The sequence below is a fragment of the Vigna angularis genome, chromosome 6, assembly GCF_016808095.1.
Source record: "Vigna angularis cultivar LongXiaoDou No.4 chromosome 6, ASM1680809v1, whole genome shotgun sequence".
NCBI classification, from domain to species: Eukaryota; Viridiplantae; Streptophyta; class Magnoliopsida; order Fabales; family Fabaceae; genus Vigna; species Vigna angularis.
Window position 1 is genome coordinate 19,146,429 of NC_068975.1, and position 18,141 is coordinate 19,164,569.

General features: G+C 33.5%; 2 protein-coding genes across 3 annotated transcripts; both read right to left on the minus strand.

Moving 5' to 3' along the window:
* Window positions 1-456: 456 nt before the first annotated feature.
* Window positions 457-2,879, minus strand: LOC108342519 (uncharacterized). Of its 2 annotated transcripts, none has more exons than XM_052878753.1 (2): window positions 2,336-2,879; window positions 457-1,329 (listed from the first exon to the last, which is right to left on the minus strand). In XM_052878753.1, exons 1-2 carry the CDS (start codon window positions 2,835-2,837, stop codon window positions 992-994), a joined length of 840 nt encoding a protein of 279 aa, XP_052734713.1. In that variant the 5' UTR covers window positions 2,838-2,879; the 3' UTR covers window positions 457-991. The 2 variants fall into 2 exon arrangements, with proteins under 2 accessions (XP_052734713.1, XP_017435793.1); XM_017580304.2 differs by having other exon boundaries at window positions 461-1,332.
* Window positions 2,880-12,914: 10,035 nt separating this feature from the next.
* On the minus strand, window positions 12,915-17,763 carry LOC108342614 (uncharacterized). The gene is made up of 2 exons (XM_017580407.2): window positions 17,170-17,763; window positions 12,915-13,442 (listed from the first exon to the last, which is right to left on the minus strand). Exons 1-2 carry the CDS (start codon window positions 17,681-17,683, stop codon window positions 13,096-13,098), a joined length of 861 nt encoding a protein of 286 aa, XP_017435896.1. The 5' UTR covers window positions 17,684-17,763; the 3' UTR covers window positions 12,915-13,095.
* Between the last annotated feature and the right edge of the window lie 378 nt (window positions 17,764-18,141).

Genomic DNA, 18,141 nt, shown 5'->3' on the forward strand with positions numbered 1-18,141 from the left:
TTTTTGATTCTATTTATTTAGACAGAAACAAATTATTATAAATATAGAAGCTAAGTTATTTTTATGAAAAAAAGAAAGAAACATTTTATTATAAAAACAAAACAAAAAAATATGTTACAAACCAATACTATATTTAAAAATAAATTTATTTTACTACATTATAATTTTTATAATTTTTAAAATTTAATTTTAAAAATTATTTATAATTTTTTTCTCTTTATAAACATTTTTACAATTAAATATAACATTAATAAATAACATTTTATATTACTTTTATAACTAGAGGCATTTTGGTAATCTTTAATTTCTACCAATTAAACTAATTTTTTAAATCTATCACATCAATCAAATCTTACACTAATTCTCATAAACTTTACTCTCAAATTCACTCTCAATTATTCACAAATCCACTAAAAAAACAACATTAAAATTACTCTTAAATTCATTCAAATCATGTCCTCCAAATCATCTTTCTTAAATCCATCTAAAAGAACACAGCCTAACTCTAGATGTGTGTGATCGTTACTGCACCTCTTAGTTCTATAACAATTATGTAATGTCAAGGAATTGGAGTTTGAAAAAGTTCGGTCCATCATTGTCAAACTTCTAGGCAAAGATCGCGGGAAGGTTGGTACTGAGATGGCGAAACCACACAGACCGAAAGTCAAACTGAACTAACCACTGTGGTTGTACCCACTGTGGTGTTAGGTTTTCCATTGGGATTCGTTCTGCATTTGTTCTAAGCACTTTTCGCCCTCTTATTCATTCTCTGGAACATGTTATTTCGTATACTGCTATATTACCATTATTCACACCATGCAAAACATATTCAATTTTATAACTTTAAACAAACTACTCTAATGATAACTTTATCGACCAAAAAATTTCTCACATATACCACAAGAAAAACCCGAACATCACCACGGCACTTCTCCCTTTTCCCACCCTCAATTATGTGATCTATATTACCTAACATCTATGTTCTGCCTCTTTACCTTTGTAATGAATTCAATCTAAGACTTGTTGCATCTGTTCTAGTTTTCTTATTCTTTGGAAGAGGTAGACTATCCATATCAAATGGACTAGAAGAACTGGAACTTGAACTAGAAGAGGAATCATCACTATCCAAGCCCTTCAAGACATTCGCATCCAATTTGGGCGAAGAAACAAATTTCCTTTTCAGATTCCCAATGCTTGCAGTCAATCCTGTCAGAAGATTTTTTTGGAATGCTGCTGCTGAACTTTGATGGTCATTACCAGTCTCTATCTTGTCCAATGTTGCTTCATCTTCATCACTTCCTATAATAATAACATCTTCTATTTTCCCCACTTCTGGCATAGCAGAGAGATATGTTAGTTCTACACAATAGTATATTAATCAACAAAAAAACACCTTATGCAGAAGCTTAGAAAATGAAGTGCAGTATAAAATTAAAAATTTGGCAGTATTTATAGAAAATTCAGCATTTGGATCCATGAGTAATTGAAGATCAAATTATTTTACACAATATATTCTTGAGTGAACTATTCAATTTCTCAATTTCTAGTATTTCAATATTAGAGGTAGTATTCCTTACCATTTAAAATTTAAAAATTAAGATGTAAAGGCTTAAATAGAGGTTTTTAAATAAACCCACCTGAAGTTGGAGTCATAATTCAAGTGACATTGATTCGTCTGATGGGAAGGTTTTCTCAAGTATTAAGTGATTGCGATGATGATCTATACTTCCATCAAATTTAGATATAAATATGGTAGGAAATCCAACAAACTTGATTTGATAAGAAATTGTTTGGTTTATACGACACAAACAATCCAGCTCTACGAGAAGAGAGAAATAAAGGTAACAGACTCAAAAGTAAAACCACAACAGTTGCAGGTTCTGAGATCAAGTTCTCAAAGCTCTTAGAAAATGTAAAACCACAATTTCAGTAATCAAACCATGAGCAGAACATCTGAAAGAGAAAATATGCACAATCCTCTTTGACATAATAATGAATCTTTGTTTTTCCACACTCATTTCATATGGCCATATCCATAGAAGGATGACATGAACAAGAGGAATGAACTACTAATAAGGTGATTACAAAAATGACCACCAAGTAGGACCTGAATTCACAAAAGATATAAACTGAAGATAAACCAGTCAATAGCTGGAGCATTGACCAAGCTAGGTAAAGTAATGGCCATAGTAGAGTTACAAAGAGAATTTAATGCCCCATTACTTCAAAAACCAAATTGAGACTGTATTCCTCTTTTATCTCAACAAACATTCAAATAACCACAATCACATAGGCCAATTAGGAAGAAAAAAAAGCAGGAAAAAAATATCCATACCTGAAGCACCTAAACCACCTTCGTTTGTCTTCAAACTGATTCCAACCACTTCCTTCTTCTGCTCACAAACATTCCTCCCCTTCTCACTCTCCAACGCAGCAACCCTTCTCTCCTTTTTTCCCAAAATTCCAACTTTTCCACCTTTCACGTCACCACCACCATCAACATTGCATTTTTTCCTCTTCACAACAATCTCACAATCCAAACCAAACCCATTATCACTCCTCACCACCTTCTTCTGCCTCAGCTTCTCCAGTTCCAACTCCGCATTGATCCTCCCCAACCTCTCAATAGCCATTTTTTCTCTGAGGGCCCCAATTTCTCTCTCCTTCTCGTCGAGTTCTGCCTCCAGCCTCTCTTCCCGCGCCAATAACACCTTCTCGATTCGGTCAAAGTCGCTAGTCAGGAACGAGTCGCGCAACACGGAAATCAACTCGGAGATGCTTTTTCCGTTTCGCTTCCTCAGACCCGACCTGGTTTCGGATTCCGGTTTTGGGGCCATGACGACGTGCGAAAGGTGCAAACTTTTTTGGAAGAAATGTTTTTCGACTCTATCCGCGAAACAAAATCTACATTTATACAAAAAAAAAAATAAAATATTTGCAAGTGGTTACTTACTTTGAGATGTTTTTATGTTGTCTAATAAAAATCTTTACAATGATGGTTAACTTTTTTTCAAGTTCTTCAGGTTGACAAAAGAGTATTCTCGTTAAGATACATCTCATGAAATGCTTAGATATTCTTCATCATCACATTGCATTTAGAATCATCACCTTTTAGAATCAATTTTTCTTAAATTTGTTTTTAAAACAAAAACATTTACATTCAAATATTCTTAAAGGAGAAACATTGAATTTTCTTCCTTTAAAAAGTTCACTAGAAATAATTTTTAAAATTAATCTAATAAACATCCAATTCAAAACATAATAAATAGTAATCACAATATTATAAAAATATTTAAGAACATTATATTCATTTAATAAAGTTATAGTAAGTTCATCTATTCTTTCTTTTTACGACTTCATTTTGTTGAAGAATTCTGAATGCATAAAAGTTATGAGTAATAACATGTTCTTCACAAAAGTTATTAAGTTATTGTGGTGACCTTTGGTTGTTTAGACATATTCAAAGATTTCAAAAATTTTATATTAATTTTGTGAATATCAAAATTTTTATTTAACCTAGAGAGTTGATTGACAATATGTGTGAAATGGTTCTACACGCCATAGATAGTTTCTCCTTATTGCATTTAGAGCATCTCGTATTCTTAGATTAACGAGTTTTTTTCGAACATGTTTAACTTATCTATGCCTTCATGAGTTACTTGTAAAATCTTTCACATTTCTTAAGCACTTTTGCATACAAATATGTTGTAAAACTCATCAAGGGTTAAAGTAGATGAAAGCCCTTTTATTTTCCTCCACAATCCATTGTGAGAAGGGCTTTGATTCCTGCAAATATCATTTATAGTTACAGTAGGCAGAAATGGACTCTTTAACATTACATTTTAAACACCTCTATCAACATACTCTGAAAAGATTTGCATCATGACTTTTTAGAAAGGATAATTTTCACTAGTAAAGAAAGGAGGTCGGTTAATAGAGACACACCTTCTACAAAGGTTTGATTTTGTGCAACTAGTTTTGAAACTTTTGAATGACTATCAAAGAAAACTATAATGCCATTTGTTAGAACCGAACAACAGAATAATCATGTTTTGACAAAATCAATAGGGGTGAATTGGTTTCTTAAACAAAATTGTGCTTTTAAAAAATTTTCCCTTTTTAAAATCTGACTTTACAATTAAAATTGATTTATTTTTAAATAATAACAATAAAAATAAAGAGTATAGGGAAAGAAACATTTGCACAAGTAATTTTATACTGATTCAGATTAAAAAGATTCTACATCTAGTTATTAATCTCTCTAAAGAAAGATTAACCAATCACTAAAATAAACCACAACTTACAATCACAAATCACATACAAGATAGTTTAAGTTTATAAAACACCTCTCTAGAAGACATAAGAGATGAACAACACTTTCCTTTAATCACACAAGGAATGAAACACCTCATTTGAGTTACACAAAGGATGAACAACTTTTCCTAGCAAGAACATCACTCAAGAACACACTTAGTAAAAGTTATTGCTCTACCCACACTAGGTCTTACAAAACCTCTTTTAACAAACATAGAGAGTTTCTTTGGCAATCACAACTCTAAACCTTTGAATGAAAAGTTGTTTTAGAAACTAGGTTTAGCCAAAATATATAGACTCTCTCTTCTGAAAATTAGGTCAAAAAACTTAAAAGTCAAGCCATAATTGTAAATAATAATTAATTATTTTAAGAGATAATAAATTATTACATAACTTTTTTCTCAATGTGATAATCGATTACCAGAAGATGATAATCGATTAGGAAAATGATACTTGAACAACCTCTTTTGACAACATTTAGACATGAGACATGTGTCTAAATGGAAGTGGTCCACGTGGAAAATCAAAAAGCAAATGAAATATGACGTGGAAAGGGGGTGGGCAGGGTTTTCAAGTTGCGTTTCAAATTTCAAATTCATTTGGAAGAATTGTAGAGAGAGAAGCGCGAAGGTTGAGAGGGAGAGTGTGACCTGCAGAGAGAGGCCGAGAGAGTTGGAGAAAGGGAGTTCGAGAGAGAGAGAGGTCCGACGGAGTGCTTGCAGGGATGCTGCCGGACAACGTTGAAGGCCGTGTCGGAGCTATTCAACCCCTCCAGCCGGTTCCGATTCACGACCGTCGTAGCTCCGACGTTGGCCAACGAAGCGAAGACGGCATCGTCTTCCGTCCGGCCCAACGAACTAGGGGCGCGTTCAAGGTCTCGCTTCGTCCCACCTGCTTCCGTCCCTGTCCCGGAGCATCGCCGGAGTGCCGCCGGAGTGTCGACTGTTCGGTGGACGAAAAAGAGGGGTTTAGGTTTAGGTTTCTTTCCCATTTGGGGAGGTTTAGGTTTTGGTTTCTTTCCCATTTTCATGTATTGAACTCAGTCTCTTTGAAATTTTCTAGTTGAATCTGTTTCTCCACTCAAGTTTCTTATTCATTTTACGCTTTAATTGTTCATTGTGCTGCAAGTTTTACTGTTCATCATCTCTTTCACACTGCCATGGTAGGATTTTATTGTTCATGCTTGCTTTCAGTCGCTGGTTCCATTCAAGTTTGTGTTTCTGGGTTTGCGTTTTATGCTTAAGTTTAATTTGTGCATGAACGTTCGGTCATACTATGCGTTTTATGTTTCCATTCAAATTTTGATGTTTCAGTCTAAGCGTTCGGTTTTGATGTTTTAGACTGAGCGTTCGGTTTTGGTGTTTTAGTAATTTAATATATTTATTTTATTGTATTTTCCTAATAAAAAGAAAAAAATAAAATATATATATATATATATATATAAATAAATAAACAAAAAACAACGTTCTTCCTCGACCGTGCGCGTTCAGCTCCTTCCCCTTGAATGAAACCGTTCGTCCTCTGTTGCAATGTCTCAGACCGTTCGTCCTCGTTCGGCTCCTCCCCTGCATGCTCAACCGATCGTTATTTATTGACCAATATCTTCACCGTTCGGTAAGATGTTAATCTGGTACCGTTCGGTCAAACCTGTTAACGTTGGTTTCGGAAGTTCAATTGATACTGTACGGTTAAGTGAGATTTTAGATATCGTTCGATCAAGCTTTGATTTATGCGGTTAAGTGTTGATGCAGTATTGGTCGGTCATGTGTTAAGTTTTGACCATTCGACCATGATTCTAGACGATCGTCAAGAACGCTATGTGTTCAACCAAGACTCAAAACGTTCGTCCTAGTTGTGTCAGAGAGCTTTAACTTTCGATCTTGGTTCTGTTTTAATGCTTGTGAGCGTTCGTTCTTAATTTCGATTCTTAGGTTTGAATTTTAAGGGTCCGGTTTTGTGTTCTCAGGTAACGAGCGTTAGCGTTCGATCTTGGCATGTGTTAGTGATTGTTTGCGTTCGACCTGGATCGGAGTGTACCTTTTGAACGTTCGGTCTGTGTGTTAGTGAGTGTTAGAGCGTTCGGTCGTGTAATGTGAACGGTCGTTCATTTTCGTAGCGTTTCCCGTATTGTGCGAGCGTCCAAAAAGTAGTGGTGTCTGACACTAACCGCGTTCGGTCGTGTAATGTGAACGGTCGTTCGTTTTCGGTAGCGAACGCTCAGTCTAAAACACCAAAACCGAACGCTTAGGCTGAAACATCAAAATTTGAATGGAACCATAAAACGCATAGTATGACCGAACGTTCATGCACAAATTAAACTTAAGCATAAAACGCAAACCCAGAAACACAAACTTGAATGGAACCAGCGACTGAAAGCAAGCATGAACAATAAAATCCTACCATGGCAGCGTGAAAGAGATGATGAACAGTAAAACTTGCAGTACAATGAACAGTTAAAGCGTAAAATGAATAAGAAACTTGAGTGGAGAAACAAATTCAACTAGAAAATTTCAAAGAGACTCAGTTCAATACATGAAAATGGGAAAGAAACCAAACCCTAAACCTCCCCAAATGGGAAAGAAACCTAAACCTAAACCACTCTTTTTCGTCCACCAAACAGTCGACACTCCGGCGGCACTCCGGCGATGCTCCGGCGGTGAATGCAAAGGTCCGGCACAGGGAGGGAAGCAGGTGGGACGAATCGAGACTCAGAACGCGCCCCTAGTTCGCTGGGTTGGAGGGAAGACGATGTCGCCTTTGTTTCGTTGGCCAACGTCGGAGCTGCGGCGACCGTGAATCGGAACCGGCTGGAGGGGTTGAATAGCTCCGACACGGCCTTCAACGTTGTCCGGCGGCATTCCGGCAAGCACTCCGTCGGACCTCGACCTCTCTCTCTCGCTCGAACCCCCTTTCTCCAACTCTCTCGGCCTCTCTCTGTCTAGGTCACAGCCTCCCTCTCAATGTTCGCGCTTCTCTCTCTACAATGTTCGAAATGAATTTCAAATTTCAAACACAACTTCTAAACCTGCCCGCCCCTTGCCACGTCAGATTTCGAATGCTTTTTCATTAAAAACGTGGACCGCTCACATTTAGACACATGTCCCGTGTCTAAATGTTGTCAAATGAAGTTGTTCAAGTATCATTTTCCAATCGATTATCACATAGACTTTCCTAAAAATTGTTTTATTTATGTAATAATTAGTTACCATAAATAATAGTCAATTATCACATAAACTATTCCAAAAATTATGAATCTATTTGGATAATCACATAACATTTTTTAATCATTTAAAACTTTCTTGAGTGATATTGTATAAGGTTGCTTTGCGACTATATGAACTAAGTCCTACGCACAATTTATTCATAACAAGACTTGTTACAAAAACTTAATTTCTAAATGCACTAAACTTATAATTTCTATAGAAAGTAAAGAGATATATATTCATTTTTTTTATTATATAAAATGGTTTCACATTACATAAAATGTATAGTTTTTTTTTTATCTTTTAAACTTAGGTTGGACTTTTTGTTTCAATGTATATCATTTTCTTAAAGAAATTGGTATTATTTTGCCAATGACTGAACAAATTTGTCCATTAAGACTAGATGCATTTAATACGTGAATGATAGAAGAAATACATGCAATGGGTAAAAAGGACAAAAGCGGAAAATTTGAAAAAATTGAAAAAAAAATTAAATAATTTAGAAATGATGAAGATAAGCCCCAAAATATAGTTACAAATATTGAGAGGTTGTTTGAGCAGTGTTACATTGTCATAGAAGAGTTAGTAGAAATTATAAACATGTCATTTAGTGAATATGTGGATAAGATAAAATCCATAAAGTATACCATGTGTATTTTGTTATATGTAACAAGTAAAATTAGGAAAAGGAAAAATGAGGAAAAACACATAGAAGAATCAGAAAATATAATAGTTAATTACTAGGTAGAAATAGATTACCAAAACTAAAAAAATAGAGTAATTGGGACAATTAAAACATTCAATCCACATATGAAGGATTATGTGTGAGCAGGATCTAATATATAGTTATTGTGTTATGGAGAGAATAGGAGATTCTAATTCAACATCAAGATATACTTGAGGATCATTGGTTAGAGTTGCTCACTACTATGGAACTGAAGTTGGCTATTTTGTTGGACACTAAGGGTGTTTTTTCCATCCTTGATGGGTTACACCTACACAATCACAAGATCACTCTATTCCTTTTTGACTAGTACTAGACCTATCAAAGTCAGACCTTACAAGTATCAACATAGTCAAAAGAAACAAATTGTCAGACCTTACAAGTATCAACACAGTCAAAAGCAATTGAGACAATGGTCCAAAACATGTTAGATGAGGGGATTGTCATCCCTAACACAAGTCATTTCTCTTCTTAGATCATTCTTGTCAACAAGTAAGATGGAGCACATAGATTTTGTATTGATTACCAAGCCCTTAATGTTATAACAGTTAAGGACAAATTTTCTAATCCCATAATTGATGAACTTAGATGAACTATTTAGCCCTCAATTCCTCTCAAAGGTGGACTTAAGATCGGGTAATCATCAAATATTGATGAAACTAGTGGATTGGTAAAAACCGCCTTCAAAACACATCAAGGTCATTATGAGTGACTTTTATGTCATTTGGCCTTACAAATACCCCTACAACATTTCAAAGTTTAACGAATGAAGTGTTCAAAGGACTCTTAAAGAAATTTGTCCTTGTTTTTTCCAATGATATTCTTATTTGGTGTTATTTTTGGTAGTGAGTTAAAATTGGTCATTCGGCTCCATCCATCACAAGTTGAGTCAATCTAATTAGACTCACTTATTGACCAACAAAAAATAATTGAATTTGACCCAGTTCTTCAAGAGTTAGTGAATTAAACAGGTTGATTCACTTAATTATAAGTTTTTTTTAATTCCAAAAAAATAACAATTTTTTTCTAATAAATTTTAGTCCAAAATGATGTTGAATTCTGAAGCAATTCGAAAAAATACAATACAATTCAAAATCAATATAAACTACAAATATAATCTTAAAGCAGCATAAAAAAAGAAAAATTGGGTAGGTTTGTGAACCAACCCGCTCACCACGAGTTCAATTCTAATGAATTGAGTTTTTAGTGGGTCGTGCTCAAAATTTCAATTTTTTTCCAATCCAATTCAATTTGAATATGTGGTGAGCTAAGTTGACTCACCGTTCCAATCCATTTTAACAGTACTACTTCTTGCAATATATATGGATCATTTACAAGTAGTTGTGCAACTACTTCAACAACATCAAATGTTCGTTAAGTTATCAAAATGGTTTTCTTGGAGTGCAAGAGGTTAACTACCTGGGTCAAATTGTCTCGGGTAGTAGAGTGTCCATGAAGTAAGGTAAGGTACAAGCAGTTACACAATGGCCTATTTCTACTAACCTTAAGGTTAGTTGAGAGGTTTTTAGGACTTTTGAGATATTATAGGACGTTTATAAAAGGGTATGTCTCTATAGCAACACCTCTCTTATAAAACTTTTAGGCTTTGTTCACTTGGAGGAGATGATTTGAGGGAGAGTAGGTGGATGGATTTGAGGGTAAATTTTTTGTTATTTATTTGAGTGAATTTGGAGGTGAGTGAGAGTGAATTTGAAGGTAAAGTTTGTAAAAATTAGTGTAAGATTTGACTGATGTAACAGATAAAAAAATTGTTTAATTAGTAGAAATTGAAAATTACTAAAAGACCCCTAGTTAATAAAGTAATATAAAATGATAATTGTTAATAATATATTTAATTGTAAAAATGTCTATAAAGAAAAAAAAATTAAAATTAATTATTAAAATTAATTTTAAAAATTTATAATTTAGTAAAATGAAATAAGAAAACAAAATTGATGAGCATAGAAGTAAGCAGATGCTTGCTCTACAAGATAAAAAAGAACAATAATTGAGTAACTAATTACACTAACATTAAAGTCATCTCAACCAAGTAAAATGCTTAAAATGATAAAACTAGGCAAAGTATCTACGAGTTGAAATGATAGAAATGAATATATTAAAAAAACATACAAAAACAAAAGTCTAATGCATGAGATTCACATCTTGGAATCGAATACATGATCTGGGAATCAAATACGAGTTTCCTATATAATGGGGGAATTGAATACAGGAACATTGGAACCAAATACGAGTTCCTTTGTTTTTGTTCACAAGCTTAGAACCGAATATAGGCATTCTTGGAATCGAATATGTGTGAGTCAAATTTCATTTTTCTTCATCTTCTTCAGCTTCAAACACTCGAACACTCGAATAACATTAATATTATCGTGGTATTTTACAAATAGTTGAGAACACATATGACATTTCGTTGTAATTCACTGCAAATTCGAACAACATAACGAGATGGATAAAATCAGGATATCTTGCAAATCAACGCAGTTCAATATTCGCAAATCAAAACCAAACAAATAGAAATAATCTTGCAAATCATTCCTTCTCTTTTCTCTTTAACCGTGTTTTTCTCACGTGAACACAACCTTAAAAAATAACGACCTTCATTAGATCCTATTAAGGAAGAATAAAAAATTTAGCATTTGATATTTAGACCCTTCCTGTGATTAAGCACACATGTTGCATATAAACTTGTGTTCCTATCAGAAGTAAGAATTCATCTACTTTTCATTCTTCTCGATTGAAACTTTGCAAGGGAGATCATAATTTTCCCTATGCTTCCTTGTCTATTGTCACACTGACACAACTTCAGTCATTCTGTTGGTATTCTAAAGATTTCTATGGTCATTCTTAAATATAATTTTATTTGTTAAGCTATTTTTATTATTTTCTTAAGAGAATTCAAAATGTTAAATATTTTTTTAATGGTTGTGTACAACTTTTAAATTTTTCGTAACTTTTTACCAACGAGTTAATTAATAAATAGATAAATGTACATTTCTTTGCACACTATATTTTTCTTTTGCATTACTATAAATATGAAAATTTTCTCTTATAAAATAATCATTTTTACATTGTACAATTTAAAAGCCATTTTCTACTTTTTAAATTATGTAATTCAAAAATCATTTCTAAGTTTCCATTTACAAATCAATTTTGATTCTTGAATTGTTCAATTCAAAGTTTTTTATTTTTATTTTTGAAGTATATAATTTAAATTTGTTGTATGAAAAAAAAAAGCTTTCAAATTTTATAATTCAAAAATTATTTTTTGAACGAAAAAAAAAGGTTTTTGCATTGCACAATTAAAAGGTCAATTTTTCATAAAAAAAAAAATTCTTAAATTGAGTTGTGTAGTCTAAAAAATTATTGTAAATCAAGACTATATTTGTGTTGTTAACATCAAAACCATGTTAATTGTAATTAAGTAATTAAGGGACGTGATTAAGATGGATAGTAATAAGTGTTAATTACAATTAATATCTTACTTCAAAGATATTAATCCGTGATTAATATCGGTAATTGCAAGTATAAAGCCGAGTAGATAAACAATTGAAAAAATATCAGTTAAGTATATGAAATTTTGTCTGTGACTTCTACTTTCTCCACCATGTCACCTCCATATTTTTTTAAAGTTTCAATTTTGTCCTTTTTCTTTGTCATTTCAAGTTATACATTTCTGATTATTTTTTCCATAATTTATTATCCGAAATAATATGAATAGTGATAATTAAATAGTTTTAAAATGAACATTCCATTCTTTTACAACTGTTAAGGGTTGATTTCAGCATATTTTTAATAGTTAAGAGGACTTCTTTAAAGTATTTCTTTGTTCTTATTCTTTGTCTTTAGTTTATTTTCAGATTCTCTTGTAAAACTCTTAGTTTTTGTAAATGTGTTAAAAAGGTACTTTTAGAGTAATTTTTGGTCTAATATATCTGGAGTCATCAGTTGTAGTCTAGTATAGTATTATTTTGGTTTTAAATGGTAATTCAAAATTTTCAGTTTGACTAATTTTTGTGCTATGAATTGTGATGCAGTGAACTTGAGAGAGTTTGAAGAGGTAGAAGCTTGCACAAGGTTGACTGAACCTGTGATAGTAGGTTGCCAATGAAGAAAGGAAGCTCAACCAGTCAATTATGACTCACAACTGGCTGTTACACTTGGCATAAGTGACCTTGGAAGTTGTAAATCTACGTGGCAGAGGAGGTGACCTGCTATAACAGGTTGGAAGTTGGCTGGATAGTTTTGCTTAAGAGGAATGACCTGTTGCAGCATGGAATTAGAAGAGCTGAAGACTTGTTTTACCTAGGAGCTTATAATAACCTGGAACACACCATTCGTTTACTCTTTACAATTTTTAGTTCTTAGTTTTTCTGGGTTTTGGGAGAAGTTTGTGCTGTGAAGTTAATAACCAAGATTTTGAGTTTCTACATTTTAATTCATGCTCTAAGCATTGCATTGTCATTTCTATATTTGAATCATGTTTGCATTGTTAATTTTGTTATTGAATTCATTTTTCCAAATTTGTACCAACTGTGGTGTTAGGTTTTCCAGTGTAGGTATAATTGGGGATTCATTCTGCATTTGTTGGAAGCACTTTTCGCCCTCTTATTCATTATCTGGAACATGTTATTCCGTATACTGCTATATTACCACCATTCAACACCATGCAAAACATTCAATTTTATAACTTTAAACAAACTACTCCAATGAGAACTTTATCTACCAAAACATTTCCCACATATACCACAAGAAAAACCCTAACATCACCACGCACTTCTCCCTTTTCCCACCCTCAATTATGTGATCTATATTGCCCTACATCTATGTTCTACCTCTTTACCTTTGTAATGAATTCAATCTAAAACTTGTTGCATCTGTTCTAGTTTTCTTATTCTTTGGAAGAGGTAGACTATCCATATCAAATGGACTAGAAGAACTAGAACTGGAACTGGAACTTGAACTAGAAGAGGAATCATCACTATCTAAGCCCTTCAAGACATTCGCATCCAATTTGGGCGAAGAAACAAATTTCCTTTTCAGATTCCCAATGCTTGAAGTCAATCCTGTCTTTTTCTGGAATGCTGCTGCTGCTGAACTTTGATGGTCATTACCAGTCTCCTTGTCCAATGTTGCTTCATCTTCATCATTTCCTATAATAATAGCATCCTCAATTTTCCCCAATTCTGGCATAACAGAGAGATATGTTAGTTCTACACAATAGTATATTAATCAACAAAAAAAACATCTTATTTTACAGAATTTATAGAAAGTTCAGCATTTGGATCCATGAGTAATTGAAGATCAACTTATTTTACACAACTTCAGCAATCAAACCACGAGCAGAACATCTGAAAGATAAAATATGCACAATCCTCTGACATAATAATGAATCTTTGTTTTTCCACACTCATTTCATATGGCCATATCCATGGAAGGATGACCATGAACAAGAGGAATGAACTACTAATAAGGTGATTACGAAAAATGACCACCAAGTAGGACCGGAATTCACTAAAGATATAAACTGAAGATAAACCAGTCAATAGCTGGAGTATTGACCAAGCTAGGTAAAGTAAGGGATGATGGCAAATGGCCATAGAAGAGTTACAAAGAGAATTTAATGCCCCCGTTACTTCAGAAACCAAATTGAAACTATTTTCCTCTTTTATCTCATCAAACATTCAAATAACCACAATCACTGTTACAAAAACGTGACCCACGTAATACTGTTCACTTCACTGTAGTTATTTTCATTAAACCTTAACAATTGAATAGGTATAAATAGGATATTGAGCCAAGTACAAATAATAAAAACTAAAAACAAAATATAACTTACTCACAATAAAAACAACTACTTAATTTATCTTTATCTTATATTAACAAAATAAAATAATATTGCACCTAAATAAATGTAAAATCAAAACTACCTATCCCTATTTTATTTCTATCAAAATCAAACTAAATATTACCATACTCAATCTAATAAAATAGGATTCAAACAAAATTATTAAAAAATCCCTAAAATTTAAGTATATCCCAACAAAACTCCCTCAAACTTAAATTTTGCATCCTTTATTTGGCTAACCATGTGCATCACCCCGCATCAAGCTTGCTTCTTTCAACTAGATTTGGATTCTTCTTTTTCCTTATGACCCTCTTGTTTTTTACCTTGGTTGACTTTTTTAATGCTTTGGACGATTTGTTCTTTGTTCTGCCTATCTTCTCAATAACCTCGACCTTCTTACTTATGACCTTAGATAATTTCTCAACAATCTCGGTCGACTTCTTCATTTTGTCTGAAATTTTACTCATCATATTTTTTGCTATCTTAGTATTCGAGCTTTTTGTACCCGGGTTCTTCTCAACATCTTTATCTTCCTCTTTCCCATTTTCATCTGGTTCAAGAACACTGAATGTTTCCTCCTCCTTGTCAATAACAGCCTTCTTCAGCTCCTCAAGCTCAACCCTCTATTTATTCATAATCTCATTAGCATCATTCAGAAGCCTCCCTATTCGCTGAATCTCTTCATCTTTTTGTCTGAATTTATTCTCCAGCTTTGCCTTCTCCATATTTGTCGCATCATTTTTACCGATATCACTTCATCTATTGTTGGGACTGAGCTCTCCATGTTCACACTCTCTGCATCTGAGCTCTTTGCCATTAACAAGATTCCACACTCTTTGCCATTAACAAGATTCGTCATCATCACAAAGCTCGCCTAGACAGTAGGCGTGAAGGAGAAGGAGAAGGAGCGAACCTTGTTCTCATAATAAATTTTGCCATGTCAAAAACTCTTAATTTAAAAAAAAAAATCCACATAATAAAACACTTTTACATCAGTGTTGACCACGTCATCTCATTTTAACGCGTATGTGAAAACTTAACGGACATGGCTTAATTGGCTTAATTTTTCAAATATTTGGACCAAATTGAGACAATTTGCAAATATATGAACCCAATTGACACAGTTGAAAAAACGATGACCCACTTGAGATTCTCAAACTAATATTTCCCAAACTAATATAAGGACGATCTGAGGGTTTAAACCTAATAAAAACTAAAAACTAAATTAATTGTCTCACAATAAAAACAACTACTTAATCTATCTCTATCTTATATCAACAAAATAAAATAACACTACACCTAAATAAATGGAAAATCAAAACTACCTATCCCTATTTTATCTCTATCAAAATCAAACTAAATGTTACCAAACTCAAACTAATAAAATAAAATTCAAAAAAAATTATTAATAAAGCCCTAAAATTTAAGTTTATCCTAACTGTTAGATATATTATCTTTATTTTATATTTATTTTTTATTTTTAATTAGTTTGTTATTATTTCTTATTTGTATTTTGGGCTTAATCCATATTTCTTTTGTTAGAAGTGGACTTTAAGCCTAACTCAACCCCACAAAATCAACTTGTAGGGTGAGGTTTGCACCCACTTATAAAGTATGAATTGACCTTATCTCTAGTCGATGTGGGACTTCCAACACACCCCCTTACGCCGAGGTATATACATCTCGAGCGTGGGATTAGACATTTTTAATGGGTGGTCCGATAGTGGCCCGATAGCGGGTGGAACAATATGCCCAACAAACAACAAATTATCGCTAGGATAGACTCTAACCATGACTCTGATACCATGTTAGAAGTGGACTTTAAGCCTAACTCAACCCTACAAAACCGGCTTGTAGGGTGAGGTTTACACCCACTTATAAACTATGAATTGACCTTATCTCTAGTCGATGTGGGACTTCCAACATCTTCTATCATAAATAAAGGATCCTATGTGTATATTCAACACAAGGGAGATAAATCTCACATATAGTTTTCACTATATTCAACACAAGGGAGATAAATCTCACATAAAGTTTTCACTATATTTAACATGATATCTATAGTCTAAGGTTCTTTTGAGGAAAAACATTTTGTTGCCTCTGCCACTACACCCTTCGCTGCCGATGACGGCACTATCTACTGATGCCCGCGACGCCATCATCTGCCACTACAGGAGTTTTAGTTTCGGCCGACGATCACATGGTTTTGATTGTCTCGGCCAGGCGATCACCATGTCACCAATGACGCCTTCATCGGAACTCCTACACGTTCTCAACGACTTTTGAAGTTGTGGATTTTTAGTGGATTTGCTCCATTTTCCATCGTGCATGGTGACATGTCTAGTAGCAATTCAGAGCGTCGAGGTTGCTCGTTTTCCTCTTTCAGGTTCATTGTACATTGTTGCACGTCCCGTCTGCTCTCACGCAACTATTCATAGCATCGATGTTGCTCTTTTTCCTTTTTCAAGTAGCTTGATTAAAGAATCTTGGATTTTTATGGTTTATCTCTCCGGTTCATCTATGGCTTCTTCTACTATCATCTCTTCTGACCTCCCTTTAGTGACCATTGCGTTTGACCCGTCCAAATAATCTCTCCTCAATGGTTCGTTGCTCATGGAGAATCTTTTGAGTTGATATTTCGTCTTCTTATCTCTTACAAATCATTAGTAATTTGGTATCACTCGAATGTAGAAACAAATATTTTCATTAAGTCTTTATAAATTATATTAATAATAAATTTAGTACATACCATTTATATATACTAACTTGAGAAAAAGTATTAAATATATTATCTTCTATTTTTAATTAATTTATTATTATTTTTTATTTATATTTTGAATTTAATCCCTATTTCTATTTTTATAAATATAACATCATGTTCAACACATTTTCTATATTCATTATATTCAAGAAAGATAAATCTCATATATAAATTTCACTCTATTCAACATTTTGACTATATTCAACCTTTCAATGTATTCAACTATAATTTTCACTGTATTCAATACTAACAATCACATAGGCAAACTAGGAAGAAAAAAAAAGCACAAAAAAAATATTCATACCTGAAGCACCTAAACCACCTTCGTTTGTCTTCAAAGACAAAGAGCGACTGATTCCAACCACTTCCTTCTTCTGCTCACAAACATTCCTCTCCTTCTCACTCTCCAAGGCAGCAACCCTTCTCTCCTTTTTTCCCAAAGCTCCAACCTTTCCACCTTCCACTTCACCACCACCATCAACATTGCATTTTTCCCTCTTCACAACAATCTCACAATCCAAACCAAATCCATTATCACTCCTCACCACCTTCTTCTGCCTCAGCTTCTCCAGTTCCAACTCCGCATTGATCCTCCCCAACCTCTCAATAGCCATTTTTTCTCTGAGGGACCCAATTTCTCTCTCCTTCTCGTCGAGCTCTGCCTCCAGCCTCTCTTCCCGCGCCAATAACACCTTCTCGACTCGGTCAAAGTCGCTAGTCAGGAACGAGTCGCGCAACTCGGAAATCAACTCGGAGATGCTCGTTCCGTTTCGCTTCCTCAGACCCGACCCGGTTTCGGATTCCGGGTTTGGGGCCATGACGATGTGCGAAAGGTGCAAACTTTTTGGAAGAAATGGAACGTAGGTCTGACAGAGAAAACTTTTTGAAAGAGTTAGAAGAAAAGGAATGGTCTTAAATTTGAAGGTAAATGAACAGGTTTAAGTCGTATTATGCAATCTACTTCCTCCATAAATGATGAAAAATATCCAGAAAAAGTTTAGTTTGCCAATAAAATCATTTTACCAATCGATGCATAAAACTGTGATGATTACTTTGGATTAAATGTAAAAACAAATAATTAATTTAATATTAAATTATAGATTTTGAGGACTAATTTAATATTAAAATATGAAGTTTATAAATCAATTTATAATTTCTTTTTATACATTTAACAACTAAATTAGATTTTTTTTAAGTGGTCACTGGTTACACATTACCAAATAAATATTCATTCATTACTTCTATTAAATGTTTACTTTTAAATACTCCTATCTTA